The following is a 23518-nucleotide window of genomic DNA, read 5'->3' as shown; positions in this document are numbered from 1 at the left end:
ATGCTCTTGGTGGAACTAAAATCTGGAAATTCTCAACTAGAGGGTTTTGGCCCTCTGCTCAAGATCAGACTGATCACCACTTTTGGAGTCAGGAAAGAATTTTGCCCCATGGTCAGACTGGTACAGATTGTGGGGATTTTTTTGCCTTCTGTAGCTGGGGGCACAGCCCTCTTCTTTGGATCTCAAGTATATTTTAACAATCCTGGCAGCAACAGGACATTGGCCACCATGATCCCCCCACTTTCCCTGTGACAGGTGAGGGTGTTATATCTTGTGGTTGTGTGACAGGGTTGATTCTGTTGTTTTAGCTAACAGATTAGACAAGGATTTGTATGGAACCGTTTGTTCAGGGCTCACCCTGCCCCTGGCAGGGGTTGGACTAGGTGACCTGAAGCAGTCCCTTCTAGCCCTACTTTTCTGGCTCTGTACCAGAGGCAAGTGAATTACACCAGCATAGAGCTAATTACCACACGTCCACTCCTTTTTCGTGCTTGTTGCACGTCCAGTGGTTTTGGTGTAATCCTTGCCAAGGCATGCTTCCCTGCTACATAGAGGACACAGGAGAAGTAATGCTGCACTGAACAGATTTACCTCTAAAACATGCTTCTTGCTTGATTTCTCTTTGGTGGCCCATGAAATAGTGGCCCCCAGCAGACATACAGTATGCTCAGGTGTGGTCAGCACGGCAGGGTGTTTCTGCAGAAAGAAAAGAGAACTGTTATACTTGGGGATCCATAGGACATGGTGCTGCTATTCATAGCTGCAGTGGTCACAGGATGGAAGACATCTCTTTTTTGGCAGGCTAAGGAAACACAGTCACATGGGCAGGACTACTAAGCCCATCCGTGGCATTTCTCATAAGGGCACCTGGGAAGAACACCAGCACACATGCAAGGCTCAGAGCAGGGGATGATGGGTAGACTTCAGCTGGAGTCATGCTACCCCTCCAGCCACTGACTTTAGGTACAGTTAGTGCCAGCAACATGGCTGCTATCACAAAGGATTACTTTGTTGGCATCCGTGAAGCCTAGAGCATTTCTAAGGGTAGTATTACAAGTTACTTTTATACAATTCTGAAGTCACTTAAGATAGAAGTGTCCACACATTAAAGGGTGTTAAACTCTGCTAAGTATTTATGCTACTTCAGGCAAGGGTTATCTTTAGGTCATTCTACCTAGCTCAAGCTAGTGAATTGTTAGTCTGCTCCATGGAGATAAAATGACCAATTTGCAGTCATCTACCATCCCAGGATGCATTGCTTCCAGCCCTTCTATCCCTGAAAAAATGTTCTACCCTCCTAAACTTCACTGCCCAGGAGGTGGTACTGGCCCCAACCCACCCGACACCATATTGCCAACTCTAAGGACCCAGGAAGACCCAATCTGGGACCCTGGGCTGGATGCCAGGCCTGTGGCCCTTCCCCCCAGAGGGACAAAAGCTTAGCCCACTTCCAGGTGGCTCTCCCCTAGCCAAAAGAATTGGGGGGGAAGAGGGGAGCATGGCTTCCCTCCCCAGCCTCCCGCAGTCTTGGGGGGGGGGGGGGCGGGGGAAGGATGCCTAGCATCAGGCATAGCAAAAGCACAGAGTCTGGGGAGGCATGCTAACCTGGGATCCATGTCATCACTATGGTTAATCCCTGACAGCTCAGAGCTGGGAGCAGAGTCACCGAGTTGCATTAGCATGGAGCCCAGGGCGGCATGCTTCCCTGAGCTCTGTGCTTTTGCTCCCACCTACTCTGTGCCTAGAGAAATGATAGAGTCCTGGCTCCACGCCATGCCCATTAGCTCATCCTCTAATGGCAAGTCACAGTTCTGCAGGTCAGAGATGGCATTAACCTGAAGATGCTCGAAAACTCTGCTAAGTGCAACACCAGTCAACATGCCACAGATTTAGAATGGTTTAAGGGTAACCTTATGAATCTCTCTGAAAGCAAAATTCACAGATAAAACACCAAGAGCTCAGAGTTGGTTAGGAGGTGATAGGCTGCTCAGCAAGCAGAGACGGAAGGCAGGAAGGGGGCCCCAGGCAGGATTGTTAAAGAGCCGAAATGACTTTGGAGCACAAGTTCAAGATGTTTAGTCTTAGGGACTGGACCCAACATGTGTGTCAGGTTTTTTTGTTTGGTTGGTTGTTGTTGTTGGTTTTTTGTTTGTTTGTTTGTTTGTTTTTGGGGGGGGGGAGGAAAGGTTTGGTTGGGTTTTTTTGGTTGGTTTTTTTTAAAGGGGATATAAAAGGTAGACAACACGGAGCCGTACACCAGTGTTACCCTCTAAAACGTAGCATTGAATTACCCAGGGGAAAACAGTAAAGACTTTTGCTTCCTTCCCAGGGTAGCTTTTTCCTCAATATAAAATGGCTTTTTCCTGTTCTTGTGCCACCTAGTGGCAAGACCCTATAACAATATTCGCCCTAGCAATTATCGCAAGATGATTAGTGGTTGGTTTGCTCCAGCCCCTGATCTGATGTACAATGGTGTACAAAACTGATGCAAGTTACAGCTATGTTAACAGGCTGTGCCCAGGTCCTTGTTGAATTAAATGCTTTTGAGGATCTCAGTGCCAATGCCAGGGATGGCTGAAGCGCAAGGGTAGGTGCTCGATGCCCAATGGGCACCTCTTGAAAGCTGAGCTAAACAGAGGGCAAGCCATCCTGGCACAGACTGTCCTGTGGAGCTCAAGAAGGGAACCTGAGGCAAAGAGAAATTAAGGGGGAGCTCCAGAGAAAAACAAACAAACAAAAGAGTTGGAGGCATCTCAAAATTGCATTTTATCCAGTGACTAATGTCACAAAATACACAGAAATGGTCTGTGAACCAGGGAATACAACCTGTCTGAAGACAGTGTCTAAACTACTAGACAAATAAAACCTCTCCTCTCATGCTCTCTCAGTCCCAAATAAGGCCTGAGGTTTTTTTCAGTGGGGACGCCCACACCAGAAATAGCTTAGAGCCTAGGTGTCAAGGGGCCCTTCTGGTAGATTTGAGAAGAGATCTGACCCCAGGTTACCACAAAGGCAAGGCGAGTGCTCGGACCACTAAGCTGTTGTATTGATGGGGCCAGAGGGGTTGGGGGAGGGGAAAATAACACCATCTTTTCTTCCTGCCATGGTTTGAAGAAAGCGGTGGTTAGCACTGCATTTTGTGAGGAGCTTAATGTTGCTAAGCATGGCATTAAACTGCATCCTCTGCTGCCTTGGGGTCACTTCTTGGTTGAAGGAAGGCTAAGGGACCTCACATTGACAGAAGAAGTGCTCATGCTGAGGTGACGGGCAGTTAGCAGCTCTAGTCAGGTTGCTCTGGCAGAAGCTATACCCCGTGTCACTGAATGTCTAGACCTGTTCTGGCCTTTGGATTTTGGCTCAGTGGTCTAAAGCGGGGCAGATGACAGGTCTATGGCAGCCTTCACGCCTCCATAACTCTGCCTAGGCTTAATACACCTACTTTCTCGGCAAGATGGCTGCAGGGGTCTGAGAGGCATAAGGGCCCCGAGGAAGCTACCAAGATTTCCAAGCAGCCCTGTCTAAGGATGGACTGCTTGCCTCACACAAGGGTGGCCCTGAAAAAGGTTGTCAAACAAGCTCTGCCTCATTTCTTACATCCTGGCTCAACTGATTTTACAAACAGAATTACTCGCTGGAATATATGGACTCTGACCCCTGGATATGACTTTGATCTGAATTCAGGTCTGAGGAAAATGGCTGTGTTGAGTAATGAGCTTGCACCTTTCAGAATTGACGTTACAGCTCTTTTGGAAACTCGGGTCTCAGACACAGGCTTCACATAAAGAAGGATTTCACCATGGCAAACCTGGTTACTGGCATGACAAAGGAGGATTACTGGCATGGCAAACCTGAAGAAGTAAGGAGAGAGTATGGTGTAGGTTTTCGTATGAGAAACGAACTTATGGACACTGCAATTGGCGTTTCCCACAATGACATATGTACCATGACACCTTGAGTTAAACTACAGAAGGGATTCATCACCCCCATCAGGGTTTGTGCTTCAACTTTGCAGGCTGGTGATGAGAAGGACGGACAGCTTTATCAACAGCTGGAAGAACTGACTGGCAGGATTACACAGAAGGAGCCCGTTCTAGTACTTGGGAGACTTCAATGCAAGGAGTTAGGTCCAATGCTGAGAACTGGCCCGGGACTCTGGGTACGTATGGCATTGGACGTATGAGTGAAAAAGGTCAGAGAATTCTTGAGCTCTGTACCAGTCAAGGAGTACTGGCGACCAATGCTTTCTTTGCTGGTAGCATCAGAAGAACATTGTGGAGACACCTAAGGTCCAAGTACTAGCATCAACCGTACTTGGCACTGACAAGACTTACACACTTGAAATCACGTGCGCATTGGACTCAACAGCCAAAGAATTTAATCTGTACATACACCATGCTCTGTAAAGAATTACAGTAGCAATTGACAATGTTGCAGGCTCTGAGATGACCTCATGGGTCAGGCCCTTGGAGGACTGAGGTGGTCATAGTGGGATGAAGACACCTGGCTTTCAGGTCCTAAGGGGATTAGGCATGAGCTAGTGCTGAGCTGCTCCAACCATGCAGAAAAAGTAAAACATTCAGTGCCCAGGGACCTCCATAAGGCCCTTCCCTTTGGACCTAGGTGCAGCTCAGAAGGGGGTTTCAAGGTTGCAAGTTTGAACCGAGGTAGAGAATTTAGAGACCAGAGAAGAGGCCCAAATCCTTTTCTGGGTCCAGCCCAAGACTATGAACTGAGAATATGAGCAAGGATTCAAGCCTACTTGTTCATATTTGCTGCTGGTACTGCTCACCAGCAGTGCTGCTGTCTACCCCACAGCTGACCCCTCTGAAGCAGGTGACAAGAAGGTAACAAATAGTTTTATTTTACTGGCATAATGTAACTGTGTTGAATCCTGGCTGCTTAATGGGTCAGTAGGTCTATTCACCAAGTCAGTAAACCTATAGATTAAAAAATGGGTCAGCTATCCTGCCATGCACTAGTGTAGGGGGAAGGAGGAATATCAGATTGACTTAAAAAAAATAAAAATCATTTATAGCCTTTGCATCATCTCCCAACACTTGAGTCTTTGGGGCAATGGTTTGCCAGCCTGTCTTTCTCCACAATCGCAAAAGATAGAAACAATCTCTTTGAAACTGAAAACGAGTTTCTTACCTAATCCCGCGACTCTAGAAGCCTTAAATATAAAATACACTGAAATTTTCCACAAGAGATAGTGGAAGAATCTCATCTTTCATTTACCCTCCAAATATCTGTTTTCTAGCCTTCTCCGTTGAAAAGCTATAGTCTCCCAAATGGGAGATGAATGGGACTGGCACAGTAAAGGCTGCCTGAGAGCTTGCTACAAGAACCAAATTAAGCTTGCTTCTATTAATGTTATGGGTGGTAAAGGCTTGGTGGTGAAGCTCTGGGATCTCACCTTTTATACTTTAAGAGGTGGTTTAGCCTTATGTAAAGCTCCAAGGACATCACTGGGGATCTGCTATGCACTGCAGTTCAATAGTGGTACTCAGCACAAGAATCAGAAATGCAGTTCAGCCTCCAACTGTGATTTGGGAAGAGAATTCACATGCAGGGAAATTCCAGTGTGGAAGGAGGCGAGTGCAGAAGAGGAGAGAATTCCTACACACAGGAAAGGCAAACTTTGGTGGATTCTCTCTCCTTCAAGTCAGTAATGCTAGCACTGGGCATATATTCACGGCATGTGCAATGAGCAGGTGTTTAGGGAAGGTGACCTTTATGTTTGCATTTGCTAGGATACAACATTTTCCACTGGTAAACCACAGTGAAGTTACTGCGCATCTCACTTTTTCAGGGGGTTGAAAGCCCATGTGCTTGCACCTCTTGAGCTGGGATTTTCTAAGCAGTCAAGAGCTGGGGAAGATATTCCCAAGTGAGAGAAACTGAATTTAAAGTCCAATGGTGTTATTCCAAAAAAACACCACCCTTTTCTAGTTCAGCTTAATGCAATTCTAAAGCTGATTAAACCACACTAGGAAAAAGGCAAGTTATTAATATAGCAGCTTGTTTGCTGAAGTTGTTTTACCTGTGGAGACAAGTGCCAAAAGGAAGTTAAGAACTCTGATCCCATTGTGCATCAATGGGAACTGAGCACCTAAATCCTCTTCACCCCTTTGAAAATTCCAGCCTTCCTTATCCACAGCTCAAGAGATTACATTAGGCATGTCAGCTTCTATAAGTCCCCCCAGATGCATCATTTTCTCCCTCATTCATTCAGTTCTCCATCTTGGCCCAGCCCAGAGACAGAGTGTACAGTGATAAAAGCTAAAACCCTCATGGAAATGCCTCCTTAGAGCTCCCTGCACTGCATATGAAGCTCTACTTCTGCATGTCTAGCAAGGAGCCTGTCTGAGATGAACACCCCTTTCAGAGCTATTTCTGTTCTCATTTAGTTCTCCCCCTCTTACTGCAACCAGTCACTAGGGTGTTGCAAGCCATCACCACATGAGCGCTAAGAGCCACAATGCTGCCCACCACAAGCAGCAGCAAGTCCTCCTCTCCTATTTTAAAGCAACTTTTAACCACAGGCTTGGCTGGAGAATCTTAAGACTCTTTTCTACTGATGTTAATTTACTAGACTTTCTTGTTTTGAACACTAACTGCTGGGGGTGGAGGGAGGAAGACATAACCCTGGCAAAGCAGTTTGGTTTCTGCCTGCCGATTCATTCAAGAAGGAGACAGAACTTGGAAACTCACATGAACAGAGGGGCTTTTCAAAGCAACTGATGCCCTCTGTGGAACATCACCCAATTCCAGATCCCAGGGAGGGACTGAAATGGAGAACAAATTAACAAACAGCCTTCACATCTCATGGTTTTTGGGTGCAGGCAAGAATTAGACTTTATCTGAAAGCTGCTACCACATTTAGGTCCACAGGATGCTTCCTAGGGACAGCTGGAAGCTGACTCCTGCAGGAGTCTTGGCCCCACCAGGAAAGGAGGTGGGGGGGGGGGAGGGTGGTATTATGTAGGCATGCTGGTAAGCTGTTTGCTGGTTAGGTGCCTGGAAGCCTGTCAGCAGCTCTGGCACTGGGCTTAGTTAGGACAGTAGCCAAAGGAAGGTGTCTCACCAAACCACTGGAAGATGAATGCTTAGAATCCTTAAAGAAGGTCAAGATGCCCCCTTCCAAGACAGTCCAGGATGAGCTCCAGTTCTTCCTGGAAAAAGAAACATGAAAGGAGCATTAAAACCCAGTGGCAGTTGAGATGGGGAAGGCTGTGCCACAGTTTCTATCCCATGCTTTCCCCTTCTCCCAATAGTGATACCCATTCTTAAATGGTGTTCTCCAAAAGGAAAAAAAAAGAAAAGAAACAAAAACAAAAAAAGGTTCTTTTAAATACAGTCTAGAATTCCCAATTCAATATGATGTTCTCTGCATGAAAAGCTCAACCCAGAAAGATGTGGTGATTGCATCTGAAGGCAAATCATGGACAGATACTGGAGCAGTGCAGCCTAGGACTTTCAGAAGTGGGGGGCTGTCCAGCCTTTAACACTCACCAGCAAGGAAGTGGTGAAGATTGCCTGCCTACACAAGCCAATGTTTCACTGCAAGACTTCTCAGATCAGAAGCCCAAGGTCACTCGGGCATCTGTGGTGGAGCAGATTACTTGTTCGGGATGTCTGTCCTATTAACAAAGCCTTTCTTAAGCAGAAGCAGGACACACTCAGCCAAAAGCTTAGAAGCATGAAGAGAAACTAAGGAAAGTGTCCTGTTTTCCTTGCCCCTATCATATTGCCTACAACAATGTCAAGAGACCACCACTTTGTTCTACAGGGCTTTCCACCCAGCTCTGACAGATCCCAAAGACAATCTCTCCCCTCCTCCTGCTTACACTATTAACAGTGACCTCAGGACCTTGCAGCAGGCTGAACTGTCACATCGTCCATGCATTTGGTGTAGTATAGCCAAAGGCTTGGCCTACACTTGGACAAGGTAGTAGTGGGAGGCTCTGTGCATGTTACAGTTCATCTCTGCCTCTTTCATGCAGACTGTCCGAGGAGGAGCCCCACTCCTTGCCACACTGCAGGGGACACTGTACAGATTGTACTCTCTGCACCACATAACAATAAAGTATCATCTGTTTCTTGATAAGCTGCTCACTAAAACAAGCCTGGAAATCAGTGTTAAAGCTTCAGTCCGACATAAAAAGAAAAATAAAATCAAGGGAAACTATACTTCAGGAAGGTCAGGCACCATGCTCCCTTGTGATATAGGACTGATCAATGATTTAGTGGGTACTGGGGAAAGGAAGTGCTTCCTATTCAGGAACATGCCAATCTGCATATGCACCCTTAGCTCAGCCAAAATGAAGCATTGGGAGCTTCAGCATTTTGCATGAATATTTGGGTAAACTAAAATAAACATAGGGGATCACGATGGCACCTAGTGGGCAACTAGATCTGGCCCTCATGGAAAGCTTAGTATCATGTGGCTGAGAGCTGATCGAAGAGCGTCTGGGCAGAACCAGTGGCTTGTGTTGTGCAAGATTTAGATAAGATGATCTTAGCAGTTTCTCTGACCTTAAAATAGTCTGCAACTCAGCTGCCTATACACCAAGGACAGGCAGAAGGAAGGGGTTTGGGTCTGCCTGTGGTTTGCTGCTAGGAAGAGGTAGGTGGAAGGGGGGGAGTTTCTAACTCTCAGCCCTGTCCTTCTGCTTCCACGGTGTTTGCTTTGAGCTGGGGGTGGGGGCAGAAGGGCTGCCTGGCACATTCAGGGATTCTCTTACCGTAATCGTTTCCCTTTATCAACTATTTTTGTTCGGTTAAGAACTCCAGCTTTGTCGAGGCTCTTGAACTGGAAGAGAAGATAGGAAAAAGTAGGGTTTAAAAATCTCTCTTTCAAGCATTTTCCTTTCCCTGCCACACCTTGAGAAACAGGCTTTCACACAGCTGACCTTCAGAATACAGGTGGGTGCAGCTGGCAGCCAAGAGCACTAGGTACACTTCCTGAGCATTAGCCAGGGCCTCCATACTGCCCTGTGCAGAGGAGTGTAGCTAGATCATGTGCCAGTCCAGGTAATCCACTCACAAGGAGCCTGCACCCAAGAGGTACCTGAGCATATACTTCACCCAAACCACACCAAGTATTCCCACTGAAATAAATAGGATTTCTAATAGGCCAAAAGCAAGGCATGGGCTTAAGCCTCTTTTCCTGAACCTGGAACTTGCTGAAGGTGGTGATACTTGAGGGTGGGAACACGCTTGAGACAACATTGCTGTACTCCAGCCACATAAATCAGACAAGATGTCATGTGTTGACAGCACTATCCCAAGTAAGGGAATGTAGGGAAAGAGACTAAATTGACTGAAGTAAATCATACTGGTGTTCCTGACCTAGAACACTCCCCTTCTTGAATATCAGCTTAGGCTTAGATCACTCTGCCAAGATCAGGACCCAGGAAACTTTGCACATGTCCCTGTGGTTACTAGGAGGGATTGTAGTTCCATTCTACTGCACCCCTCAAATGGGAGAGCCCTGGAAACTAGAGCAACTGCCTTGCATTTGTCTGCAGAGGTGCATATAGGGACCATGGAAGTATCCTTAGCCTTTACTGGCAAATGGGGTCAAAAAAAAGTTAGAATTGTCATCAAACCTGCTGACAGAATTAGAAGAAACCACCTGGACACAGGTTTTCTGACCATTGCAAGCTCACCAAAAAACCAGCATCCGTTCAGAGTCATCAATAGGTCATCAGATTGATAAGGCTTAAGGGGCTCTCCATCCTACTTCTAAGCCCACCACACCACATGAATGCACCACATGACAATGCATACACAATCCAGTGTTATCGCTCCAGACCATCCATCCATAAATATTCTGGGCAAATAAATATCAGCAAGAATGAGAACCCCTGGCAGGCTCCCTTTTAAATATCCTTTTCCTGCTTGTCTGCAGCACAAAACACACTCACCTTCTCCTCTTTCTGTACAAGAAGTGCTGGCATGGTATTGTAGTAGCCAGCAAAAGGGCTGTCTTGATTGGATCCACTGCTTGCTGTCCGTTGATGGCCTGGGACAGAGACCTGAGAAAAGATGCAGACTGGTTGCTGACATTCCTTATCACTAGCAAGACCACAGTGCTTATAGTTTCAGTTTCCAGGGTCGGAAGGGACCTGAGCAGATCATCTAGTCCAACCCCCTGCCATGGCAGGAAAGAGTACTGGGGTCAAACGACCCCAGCAAGGTGTTCACCTAACCTCCTCTTAAAAACCCCCACGGTAGGAGCCTGCACCACTTCCCTTGGAAGCTGGTTCCAGATCCTAGCTGCACTGACCATGAAGTAGCACCTCCTGATATCTAACCTAAACCTACCCTCTGCCAGCTTGTGACCATTATTCCTGGTCACTCCTGGCAGTGTTCGGGGGAACAGTGACTCCCCCAATGCCTGCTGATCCCCCCTGACTAGTTTATAACAGGCCACAAGATCCCCCCTCAGCCTTCTCTTTTGGAGGCTGAACAGGTTCAGGTCCCGTAGCCTCTCCTTGTAGGGCCTGCCCTGCTGTCCCCTGATCATGCGAGTGGCCCTCCTCTGGACCCTCTCCATGCTGTCCACATCCCTCTTGAAGTGTGGCGCCCAGAACTGGACGCAGTACTCCAGCTGCGGCCTGACCAGTGCCGCATGGAGGGGGAGGATCAGCTCTTTGGACCTGCTCAAGATGCATCTGTGGATGCATGACAAGGTGAGGTTGGCCTTCCTAATTGCCTCCCCACACTGCCAGCCCATGTTCATCTTGGAGTCAATGATGACTCCGAGATCCTTTTCCGCCTCCGTGCTGACAAGAGGGGAGTTCCCTAACCTGTAGGTATGGTGCCCCAAGCAATGCTGAAGCCCCATCATGTTGGGAACTGCACACAAACATAAGGGACAGACATGTTCTCAAGGTACCTCATCACCAAGGTGATAGCAGCTCATGTCTGTGAACCCAAAATAGCATTAAATGAGATGTTTTGGGCTTCTGCTAGCAGTATGGCTGTGGCAACCCACAGCTTGGTGCAGGTTAGCTATCCAAGGACCTGCTCAGCCCTTCCAGCAGGTTTTGCAGCCAGCACAGAGTTCCCTGCCCTTGCAGCTTAGCAGTGCATAAGCAGCCTTCACATCAGGGACCACTATGTCCCCAGAAAGCCTAGTCTAGGGACTGGAAGAGAACAGAAGCTCCTCAGAAAGAGACTGCAATTGGCCTTTAGATACTGAGCTGTTCAGTGATGGAGCTGGAAGTCAAACCAAATCTGACTATTGGCCCACACTGCCTCCCATTTTCCTGGAAGCTTCCCATCCACCCTCCTTCCTCACATCTCTGCCATCTGTGGAAGACTTCCTGATTGAACATGGTGGACAAGCCACATTAGGTTATCTGCTGGCCACATCCAGATTCCTGCCCTGACCCCTGCCCACCAGTATGTGGCATTAGTTAGAATTAATGGATGCTAAGGTCACAGCCTGAGCCAAGGTCAGGGCAACAATACCAATACTCTCAGCTAGGCCACATTTCAGCTCTTAGAGACCAGTTCTGTGTCAATAAGAATCCCTGCAGCTGTGGGGAACTCCAGGTTAGACGCACTGCAGGTGAAGCAGCATTTGCTGCTTTTGCTTTAAAGGTGCTTGACATTACTCTTATAAGCAAGTCCCATGCTAGCACAATGAAAAAGTGCTCAAGGGGGGTGCGTACCTCTACCACGGCCCCTTCCCAGATTTAATTATCCCATGGGTTGCTGTTTCTGGCCAGGAGGAGCCCTGCTGGATCAGTTCCTCCTGTCCTACATAAAAGCTTCCATGCACAGATTCTGCTGTCTTAACACACCCCAGCTTGCAACACAACCCTAGAGGTCCAGCGCCTGCATTTACTTCTATCACAAACCCTCTCTTAGGCTAGAAATAAGAAGTCTCCAAATGAAGCAGATCAGCTGCATCACAATGTGTTGCAGCACAGCTGATCCCTTTCACTGGGTGAAACACATTGCCCCTTGTCCTGCCCTTGAGGGTGTAGGACAAGGGGCAATTTGATCTCCCTGCTTTCTCTGCTAAGCCCAACCTATCCCTTGCAATTGCTGAGAAGCAGGTCTGGCCGAGTGGGGAACCCCAACTTCCTCACTTATGGAGAAATACCCCAGATGCCCCAGGGTGCCTCTTTAAGTGGCAAAAGCAGGCTGGTGTTCAGGGGGCTTGAATACTGCTCAATTCCCATGAACACCTGCCCAGGATAAATGGAGAGTGTGAGCAGCTCAGGCTGCTCTACTCCCTTACCACAGAGCTAACAGACATCTGCTGCAATAAAGCTGTAGGGTCCATTACTATTTCATCATGCCACTGATTTTCACAATGTGCCATCATTAGCATTTCTTATGGTGGCCCAAATGATATGTAAGGTAATGTCCATTTCCACTCTTAGATCTGGTCCCTCCAGGTATGTTTGCACAGAGGTAGGGACACGGGTGTAACCCTCTCCCTCCCAACACAGACCTACTGCTCTACACTGATGCGAGTCTGTGGTGTTATTTATATGTATTGTAGGGGCCCATCCTAAGATCAGGGCTCCACAGTCAATGGTGATGTATAGGGCATGCACAGGGGTGCACCTCCTGAGAGCGCTAGTGCACCCCCTGACAGCAGCATTTCCTGCTTAGGTGATGGGGGGGTGCAGGTGAGAGTGCTGGTCCCCCCCGCCCCGGGAGTGCCGGCCAGGGAATGCGGGCACCAGGAGAAGCGATCCCCATGCAGCTCATCACACCAACCGGTTGCAGGGGTTCGCCTGGCCAGTCGTGCTGGCACTTCCATGTCACCGTAATTGGCCACAGGGTCCCCCCCCCACCGGTCACTGACTGGCTGCTGGGGCAGCAAGTGCCCCCCTGACTCAGGAGGCACCAGTTGCCCATGTTCACTGTGCCAAGCTGGAACATAAGCCTTGCCCAGAACCAGTGCTACTGCCCCAGAGCTATGACATTTGTATTTGAGGAGCACCTCTCTCCTGTTAAACGCCCAGTCAGCATTAGCCCCCCCACAACCACTATCACCACACTCATCATTCCTCAGGGTCACTCCATTCACCTCTGGCATGCCATCCATCTCCATCCTCAGCTACACCTTCTGGCATGAGCTTAATGCTCTCGCGTCTCTTGCTAATTATCAATGCCCAGCCCTGCATGTTGCTTGGCAGCCCTTTCCTTTCATTGCAGAGAGCTCTGGGAAAAGCTCCTTGTTCAAGGCAGATAAATGCCCTTTGCAGGACTTTGGCCTACCTACAGTCCCCTGGTGTTCTTAAGAAACAGCTTAAGGCATCTTGCACAGGGTAGCTAAGCCCAATTATTCTTCCCTTCAAGAGACTTTCTGTGCCCCTCACCACCTATTCAGCAAAGACTACCCAGCCTGTGTTCCCATCCTCCATTTCTGTCAAGCACTGCCACTGCTCCCTTTCCTTTGCCCTGGCCGTTCAGACTTGCCCACCATTCCACTTCCAACGTGCTGACTTCTTCCTTAGACACCTCCCCCCAACACTACTCAGGCTCCATATCCTCCTACCTTCAAACCATGCCATCTCACCCAGCCCCTGTTCCCTCTCTAATGACTCTAGCCTCACCCCCCACAACCAACTCTGAGAGCAGGCAGTCACTGCTCTTGCGCTGTGGCAGTACTACGTACCATGTCCAAGGCATAAGTGCCTGGATAGCATGACTGTCCCTCGGGATTGTTCTGGCCATGCCAACCTGGAGGCGAGCTCAGGTCCTCAGAGTGTCTTGGCATTGGAAAGTAATGGCAGGCACCATGCTCATAAGACCCCACCGGGGAGTAGTCCTCCTCAGGGTACCCCTCTGTCTCATCAGGAGACAGGTCTGGATAGTCTGTTTCCGGAGTTGGCGGCTGAAAACACAATAAAGGTCAGCTCTGCACACCTCTCCTTCCCACAGCTGCCATTCCCCCCCTACCCTCCCGAATCCCTGTCTGACCTCAAAAGGAAAAATGCAGTAGTGTGGTGCACAGGTTCCCCAGTGTCTGGATATCTTTCTGCTGGGAGTTCCCCAAAGCAGAGATATCATCCTCCTGGTAACTCCAAGTCACCTTCAAGGATCCTCACTGTTCCTGCTGCATCCCCCCCCGCCTACACATACCCAAGAGGTGTCCCAAAGTTCCTACCTCTTAAAACCTGCCCCAGGTGCCCCTCCTCCCCAGCTGATCTCTACTGTGTCCCATGACTGACAGCCTCTGGCTAAGAGTGCTCAATGCACCCACCCAATATCTCCACACCCAGGTCCTGACCAGCTGCTCACCCGCTGGTCCGTGGGTGTGTACTGTGCAATTACAGGATACATCTCCTGGGAGCTAGGTTCCTCTCCAGCTTGGGGGCGTTCCCACGATGTTTCACCTGTTACTGAATTATAGAAAAAAACCTGTCCGCTGGCTTCGTCCATGTGCTGGCACCATTCAGCCAGCATAGGGCTGTAGGTGAGAGAGGGCGAGGGAGAGGTAGCAGGACTCACTCCATCTTCTAGGTTCTCAAATGGGGAGTCCCACGTGGTCTCGCCAGTTACTGGGTTGTAATAGAATAACTGTCCACTGTCCGTGTCTGTGTGGGTTTCCCAGTCTGCAAGGCTGCTGCTCAAGTGCTGCTTAGGTGGAGTGGAGGCAGCAGCTGCTTCTGCTTCTTGCTGGAGTTCCTGTATATTCACATACACTGGGGCAGAGATCTTTTTTTTCTCCTCCTTACGGACCTGAGGGAGATGGAAACAGTATTGAGTTTAGCCAGCCAAGAACATTAGATCTGCTCTTCATCCAGGGGGTTGCAGCTTTGGACTGCAGGCAACGAATTCATGGTGGTAGGAGAGCAATTGCAAAGAATATCCCCCTAGTATCAAAAATAGGCCGCCTGCCCCGGAGCTGAGGATGGGCAAAGGGTTCTGGGAAATAAGACCTGTGGTAGGTATTACCTGCCACCAGTGAGGATATGATAGGTCACCACAGGACACAAAACAGTCCCGTCAGACCAGAGCCCCTACCAGTGTCGTCAGCCCCAACCGTTCCAAAATCCTAAGTCAAGCCTCAAAAAATCATGGCCTGCCAGTTAAACAAAACAGACAAACACTGCCCCCCCCCCCCCAATTACTGGGACTTCATAATGAAATTACATTTTGGTCAACACTGCCTCCTAACCCTAGACTCCCCTCTCCTGGTTAGGCTTCAGCTTCACAAGAACTTCTTGGGCAGGCTCAATTGCCCCAACTGGGCTTCTTGCCAGCCCCTTTGGACCAACCCCAGCACTGCTGGGCATAAGTAGGCCAGAAAAGGACCTGTGAGAGCCACAGTGCTAAATCCCCTGCTTTAGCAGGTACTACATCAGTCTTTCACTAGCTGATCAAATGCCATTTCAGTAGTTAGGCATTTTGCACCTCCACTACTCCAATAGGAAGGCTGTTCAGAACCTCACTCCAACATGAGTACCAGCCCCTTGCAGAGCATTGTTTATCTTGAAGAAATTAAATACTGATTCCTTCACCACTAAAAGTGAAGCTGACTTCAATTAGAGCTGACTGTCCACACAATTAGCGTGGAAGAGAAGAAATTTGGTCAGAAACCAGTTTCTCATTTCCCACCTGAACTCATTCCTGTTCAGTTTAAACATATTTGTTCTTGTGCCAACATGGTTCTTTCACTTAAACAGTCCTTTTACTTTCTCAGGTGATTAGCCCCCCTTGATGTATTTATAAGGAACAATTGCATCCCCTCCTTGCCTTGGGTTTCCCAAGCTCAACCAGCCCAGGTCTCCTAGTCTTCTCTCATACAGCAGGCTTTCCATTTGCCTAGGGACCCAAGAGTCTCGCTCTGCCTGAATTTACCTTTCCTATACACAAGTGATCAGAACTGGACAGAGGAGGTTGCACCAATTTCTTGTACAATGGCATTAACGTGTTCTTATGTGCACTGGAAAGACGTCACCAAGCACATCCTAGGATCACATTGGTTGCTCATACTCATCCCCTGTTCAACTACTACATGCAGGGCTTTCTCCACCTTTGTCTTTTCTAGTTGAATGCCCATCTTACAGCAGCCACTCATTCTCTTTAGTCCTTCATTAACACTACTGCACTGCTGACCCCCTGCGACTGCCCATCCCAAGCAGCCAGCTCCTCCCCTGCTCCTTCCCCACCACCATCCCCAAGACAAACAACAGTCGTGCCAGCCAGTGTGGCAGGCTCCATGACACCACCTCTTGATTCTCCAGGGCATCAGACTTCTGCACTCTGGTAATCCTTGCTCTAATGGGACCATTTCAGCCTGATGGATTTTAGACTGGCCTCAAGGTCCCTGGACACACTGGGGGCTTGTAATGAGTAAAAATGACTACGTTATTGGTATCAGCTAAGCAATCAACGTTCTGGCCCCATAACCTTCACTTCTCATTGGCTAAATGCCCCCCTCCCTGCCTTTAACCAGTCGCTGTTTTTGTAGACAGCATACTTTGTACATATATGGAAAGAAAACAATTACCTTACAAGACTCCTTGTAAGGAAAGAGGTTAGATAAAATTCACTGAGAGGCTGCAACTTTAAACATGAAGTTACAGAGATACAAAAATAGTGTCTAAGGGCCTATAAAAATAGTAGCATAATAAGGCTGTATCAGCGTGGTAGGCAAGGATTTCTTGTGGCACTACTTAATTGTACCAACTATGGTCAGTTCTCCCAACACTTCTCCATGTGCAAGGAAGCCATGTATCCCATGATAATAAGTTTCACCCCAGCTCCACACAATCATGATGGGGACTCGGACACTGGGGGAAATATGGAGCCGTTGGGGGGAGGGGAGGGATGGTGGGGGAGCCAAAGATGCCACAGGCTACCCCCTTTGGTCATAGGTGGTCACAGAGGGCTGGAAACACTGGGACACAGGGGGAAGGTGAATCACTTGCTTTCCCCCCACCTCTGCCCTCCTCAGCTTAAGTGTGGAGTCCAGACAAGGCACCAGATTCCTTCCCCCCCGGGAGCCATTATTTCAGTCGCTCAGCTTTTTCTCAGGGGTGTCTCCTGGTTTCCACACCAGGACAGGCTGGAAAGTGGCCAAACAGCATTTTTTTCCACCCCCCCTCTCTGATCCAGTCCATGGGTGAAGTACAGTGGGCACTGGCTGGCACAGGCACTCACTGTTTCAACCCCTCAGAGCAACCCTCAATCTGCCTTCCACAATCATAGGCCGATCCCAGCTCCAGACCTGACCCCCCATCCCGAGCTCCCTCCACTCCCACTCCTGCAAGCCAAGCAACCTTTCCCCCTTGTCTGCAGGCTCCACATCTGTAAGTGGAAGGCCATCTCTCAGGGGCTGGCAAAGTGTGTCCAGGACAGATGGCTGAATACCTGCTGAGCAAAATGTAAGATGTGCATACAAGGTGCTGGCAAAATAAAATCTCCAATCGCAGCCTCTGAGCTCAGGTCTTGCACCATGGATTCCTGTTGCCAGGGGCTGTGAGACTGACTCTAAGATGTGGGGTGAGGTGGGCACACTTGAAGGGAGAAAGAGGCTGCAAGATTTAGACAGACTACAAAAGTGGGCAGATGAGAATATGATGGGGTTCAACGCAGACAAATGCAGGGTGCTGCACCTTGGGAGAAGGAATCCACAGCATACATACAGGCTGGGGAGTTTCCCCCTTGAAAGCACACAGGCGGAAAGCGATCTTGGAGTCATTATTAATTCTAAGATGAACATGAGCCACCAACGCCAAACCGCAACCAGCAAGACCAGCGTACCTTGTCATGCATCCAAAGATGCATCACAAGCCAGTCCAGAGAGGTGATACTCCCCCTCTATGCGACACTGGTTAGGCCACAATTGGAGTACTGCATACAGTACTGGGCACTGCACTTTAAAAAGGATGTGGCCAACCTGGAGAGGGTTCAGAGGAGGGCCACCCGCTTGGTAAGAGGGCAGCAGGACAGGCCCTATGAGGAGAGACTGAGGGACCTGAACTTGTTCAGCCTCGGCAAGAGGAGGCTGAGGGGGGACCTGGTGGTTGCCTACAAAACTCATCAGGGGAGATCATCAGCAAATAGAAAGAGCTGCATTCGCCCCAGCACCACCTGGAGCGATGAGGAACAATGGTAATAAGCTCATGGAGAATAGGTTTAGGTTAGAGATCAGAAGGCAATATTTTACAGTTAGGGTGGCCAGAATCTGGAACCAATTTCTTAGGGAAATGGTCCTTGTCCCTACCTTGGGCAAATTCAAGAGGTTGGATGATCACCTGTCTGGGGTCTTGTGAACCCAGCATTCATTCCTGCCAGTGGCAGGGGGTCAGGCTAGATGATCTGTTCAGGTCCCTCCTGACCCTAGATACTATGAAACTATGTAAGGCATCACCCTAAGAAGTCTTTGCCTCTTGCATAATTTCTGGACTAATCAGCATGGTAGGGCACTGGGGGACCAATACCTGGGCCACATTCATTCCCACAAAAGGGAAGGGGAAGGATGGCTTGGGTGTTTAGGCGTAATCCAGGGACTTGGGCAACCTAAGTAATTGCCTACTCTACTGCAGACCTCTTATGTGATACTGAGCAAATCATTTGGTCCTTCTATGCCTCGCTTCCCATTGGGACATGGGGATCAGAGCACTGCCCCACTCTGACAACGGGTTAAAAGCTGAGGGGTGCTCAGACACTAGAATGAGATGTGGGACACCTAGATGTACCTCCTTGAGGTCTGTACTAATGTTAACAAACTATTTAAAAAAAAGAAATAAAAGACACTCCCTACTCCCTCCCCACATGAACTTAAACTCATCTGAAATTGTTTTGCAAAGACAAAACCTAGAACTCCATCAAGCCCCTTACTAGGGTGCTTAAATGTGGACACCCCAGCTCAGCTTTTCAGTCCAATCTAATTTAACATGAAGATTGTACAATGAACTGGGGTGAATCAAGAAAGAAGTTTGGGATGCCAATTTTTAAAAGCCTTTTTTTTTTTTTTTTTAAATTGCACACATTTGGAAATCTCCTAACAACATCAGGGGGTAGGTTGCTGTAGGTGCTAAGATGCATGGTTCACAGCCAAGAGGTCACAAATTTGAAGCCACAGCAGAAGCACTCATGGCATGGCCAGTCAGAATCCAACCCATCTCTGAATTTTTTTTAAATATCTTGTCACAACGACACCAAAAAGGAAACAACAACAGGAACAAGGAAAAAGACAAGGGCTCCCCGCTCCGCTTGCCTGTTGTGGTTTACAAGGTGTTTTCAGCAAGCGTGATAACTACCTCAATGACTTTATTGATAGTCTGTTCTAGCATTTTACTGGAGGCAATTACATGACCAAAGGAAACGAGTGATAAGACAATGCATTTTTTTTTTTTGCCCTTTCTCCATCCTAGTGATTCCAAGGCTTATTGGAATCATAACAGGTACAAAGTTTGCACCTACAACAGCTGACCATGGACTACCTGGCTCTCATCAGTGTGGGAGTGCCACAGCTATTCCACGTCTGGCTCCCTTGTGGTGACAGAGCACATGCCTCCAACTCACCCAGAGGACATTCGCATCCTTTATTGGCCTGATTTTCTACAGTCCCGAAGAGGTGAGCCAAGACATAGAAGCAGACTGCTGAACCCCTGCAGGGCCAGCTGATGTTATCAGGCTTCAAGCAGGAAGGAGTAAGGGCCCACCTATGCCGATCCGATAGCAGGAGTAGTTCTCTTGCCCATTTCCTCCACTCCCATTTCTTCCCGTTTGTGCTGCTGTAGCACCTACCAGCCCCAACTGAGATGAGGAGCCCATGGTAGCAAGCGCCAATAAGCAAGAGGTGGGCTTTGGCTCATAGAGGTTATAAACCCAAGAAGGTGAGACAAAAAACAAGATACACATCCAAGCTCAGGCACAGCCAAGAAGACAGCCTCGGTCTCCCGTCTCCTGCCTTTTACCCTAGCTCTGATGTCATTGCATCTCCACCAAAGGCTTCCTAAACATGTGCAGCTGCACCACGTATATCTTCTCCCAAGACAGGCAAATGCAAGGTGAAACTCATTTCAGCACACCATGTCCATGATGCTCCAGACCCTGTATTATTGGATCTCTGGCATTCACAGGAGCCCTGCTTTGGCAGGGACTGTTAGATTTATCAACATGCTGTTTACTTCCTCTTCCCGCTCAAACCACTGGGGGAAAACGTCAAAAACAAAAAGAAAGAAAAAAAAAAAAACAACCCCCCAAAAAACCCCAGGGCCAGTCTCTTAAGCAGTGCTGGCAACTGACTGTATGCCTTTCCGCCGATCTAACCACAATCCGCACCACCACAGCCTTTTGTCGCAGGCCTACAAGCAATCTAGGACTGCAGCAGCTTCTGCATTCAAGCCAACGCATCTGCCACCTGATGCGACTCCGCCAGACTCTTCGCCGATGGCTACCGATGCCTACCACCCAGCACAGTCACCATTTGTAGCTTCTGACCTTACTGAGCTGCTGGGACTCTCAGTCCCAACGATAATAGTCAGTTCCTCCTTTGAACTCACTGGGGTCTATGCTTCCATACCTTGGATGTGCCAAGCAGACGTGAGAGTCTGCTCTTAGACCTGCGTAGCGTGTCCTCCATCGTCAAGGTCCCAGCACCTCACAACAAGAGTGACCACAGAGCCCAAACACCAACTCATCAGCCGGTGGGATTCATCCAGAGGCAAAAGAAAGAGAAAGCGCTGTCATGAACTGGCGAATGAGGCGGCGAGGGGCGCGGACAAGCCAGAAAACAAGAACCTGCCCCGATATGGGCCTTGTATGTTTCTCACGTTTCCTGTTGGGGTTTGTGGGAACGGAACAGTTGCCATGGTTACAAAAGTTTTCGGTTGTGCCTGTGTAGTTGTGTGTTGACATTCAGCCTTTTCTTGCAAAGCTATGCTTACATGTTTGGAAGCAGCAACTCCTAGGGATGCTCTCGCATCTTGCTGAGATGCTACCTCAAGGGAAAGGGCCAAACATTTTACCTTTGTGAGAAGGACCTTCTGCCCCCTACCTCTCTTTTATGGAGTCATTCAGCTCCAGGAGAGTGCCTTTTCCTTCTGGGAAAGAGCAGACAAACTGCAGCAGCGCCCCAACAAGACCACTCACAAATACCCACGATGGAAAATATTGTAATACCAGACACCCCTGCTGCTGGGAAGAGATGGCCTCCACCTCTCTCCCCTGGGGAGGAGGCTCTTCTCAGCCAGGCTGGCTGACCTGCTCCACCGGGCTTTAAACTAAGCCCGCTGGGGGTGGGGGGAACTACTGCCACTGCTGGCCCGCTGAGCGACCCTTGCAAAGCCAGCAGACCAAGGCACTTAAGGGAGCCCACCCCTGCCCCAGCCCTGGCACAATCTGTGGGCAAGGCAAGAGCCCCTAAGGGCACGTTTGCCTGCCTGTACACTAATGCCAGGAGCCTGGGTAACAAGCAGGAGGAGCTCGTCCTCCTGCTCAGTGCAAAGAATTATGATGTCATTGGGATAACGGAGACCTGGTGAGACTCCGCCCATGACTGTACAGGAGGGATCGTGTTGACGAAAGGGGTGGGGGTGTAGCTCTCTATGTGAAGGAAAGCTACATGTCCCTGCAAGCTGATGTTGGCGACCGGCAGGGAGATGGGAGTTCAAGAAGAGTGGTTGCTTCTCAAGGAAGCGATTCTCAGTGCACAAGCTAAATCTATTCCAACACGGAGGAAAGGCAGCAAGAAGGCACAGCAGCCCCCTTGGCTCTCTAGGGACCTAGCGGACCTCCTGCGGCTAAAAAGGAAAGCCTACAAAGGATGGAGGACGGGATTCACCTCCAAGGAGAATTATTCTGCACTGGTCCGGTCCTGCAGGGAGCAAACCAGGAAAGCCAAGGCTGCAGCTGAACTCCAACTAGCTTCAAGCATCAAGGACAACAAAAAGTCCTTTTTCAGATATGTGGGGAGCCGGAGGAAAAGCCAGGGCAATGTTGGACCCCTGCTAAACCAGATGGGGCAACTGACACCTGACGCCCAGGAAAAAGCCAATCTATTAAATAGGTACTTTGTGTCAGTCTTTCATCAGTCCCACGGGACACCCATGCCTGCTATGGGACAGGGAGATCCGGGTGATGGGGATCCCCTACCCTCCATAAATGCTGACCTCGTGAAGGAACACCTTGAGAAGCTGGATACCTTCAAGTCAGCCGGCTCTGACAATCTGCACCCCAGGGTACTCAAGGAGCTGGCAAGCGTCATAGCCCAGCCCCTGGCACGGACCTTTGAAAACTCCTGGCGCTCTGGTGTAGTGCCCGAAGACTGGAAGAAGGCCAATGTGGTGCCGATCTTCAAGAAAGGGAGGAGAGTGGATCCGGTGAACTACAGGCCCATTAGCCTGACTTCTATCCTGGGGAAGATCTTAGAAAAGTTTATTAAGGAGGCCATCCTTGAGGGACTGGCCCAGGCTAACATCCTAAGGGATAGCCAGCAGGGGTTTGTTGCGGGTAGGTCTTGTTTGACCAATCTCATTTCCTTCCATGACCAGGTGACCTATCACCTGGACAAGGGAGAAGAGATTGATGTCATATATCTTGACTTCAAAAAAGCCTTTGACCTGGTATCCCATGATCACCTCTTGGCCAAACTGGCCAGTTGTGGCCTTGGCTCCACCACGATCCGCTGGCCGGGAAACTGGCTCCGTGGGTCGGACCCAGAGAGTTGTAATTGATGGCAGTCACTCATCGTGGTGCCCTGTGACCAGTGGGGTCCCTCAAGGCTCTGTCCTGGGACCCATCCTGTTCAATATCTTCATTAATGATGTGGACATTGGAGTCAGGAGTGGACTGGCCAAGTTCGCCGATGACACCAAACTTTGGGGCAAAGCATCCACGCCAGAAGATAGGCGGGTGATCCAGGCTGACCTGGACAAGCTCAGCAAATGGGCGGACGAGAACCTGATGGTGTTTAACACCGAAAAATGCAAGGTTCTCCACCTTGGGAGGAAAAACCTGCAGCACCCTTATAGGCTCGGCAGTGCTACGTTGGTTAGCACTACAGAAGAAAGAGACTTGGGGGTCATCATTGACCACAAGATGAACATGAGCCTGCAATGCGATGCTGCGGCTAGTAAAGCGACCGAAACGCTGGCGTGCATCCATAGATGCTTCTCGAGCAAATCCCGGGACGTCATTCTCCCCTTGTACTCGGCCTTGGTGAGGCCGCAGCTGGAGTACTGCGTCCAGTTTTGGGCTCCACAATTCAAAAAGGATGTGGAGAAGCTTGAGAGAGTCCAGAGGAGAGCCACGCGCATGACCAGAGGTCAGGAAAACAGATCTTATGATGATAGGCTGAGAGCCATGGGACTCTTTAGCCTGGAAAAGCACAGGCTCAGGGGTGATCTGATGGCCACCTATAAGTTTATCGGGGTGACCACCAGGATCTGGGGGAACGTCTGTTCACCAGAGCGCCCCAAGGGATGACGAGGTCTAACAGTCATAAACTCCTGCAAGACCGTTTCAGGCTGGACATAAGGAAGAATTTCTTTACTGTCCGAGCCCCCAAGGTCTGGAACAG

The 23518-nt window shown here is 49.2% G+C and overlaps 1 protein-coding gene across 1 annotated transcript in view; it reads right to left on the bottom strand.

Moving 5' to 3' along the window:
• Positions 1–23518, bottom strand: part of ARHGAP27 (Rho GTPase activating protein 27) — a 74102-nt gene that overhangs the window by 24598 nt on the left and 25986 nt on the right. The window contains exons 3-8 of the mRNA XM_090044279.1: positions 14281–14721; positions 13655–13873; positions 9933–10043; positions 8748–8815; positions 7088–7175; positions 592–696 (exon numbers count right to left, since the gene is read on the bottom strand). Coding sequence (XP_089900405.1) covers positions 592–696; positions 7088–7175; positions 8748–8815; positions 9933–10043; positions 13655–13873; positions 14281–14721 — 1032 coding nt within the window. The remainder of the gene's footprint in view (positions 1–591; positions 697–7087; positions 7176–8747; positions 8816–9932; positions 10044–13654; positions 13874–14280; positions 14722–23518) is intronic.

Source organism: Crocodylus siamensis, chromosome 4 (assembly GCF_052110815.1).
Source record: "Crocodylus siamensis isolate JL-2025a chromosome 4, ASM5211081v1, whole genome shotgun sequence".
Lineage (NCBI taxonomy): Eukaryota > Metazoa > Chordata > Crocodylia > Crocodylidae > Crocodylus > Crocodylus siamensis.
Note: the sequence above shows the minus strand (reverse complement) of the source record. Positions and strands in the feature narration are given on the sequence as shown.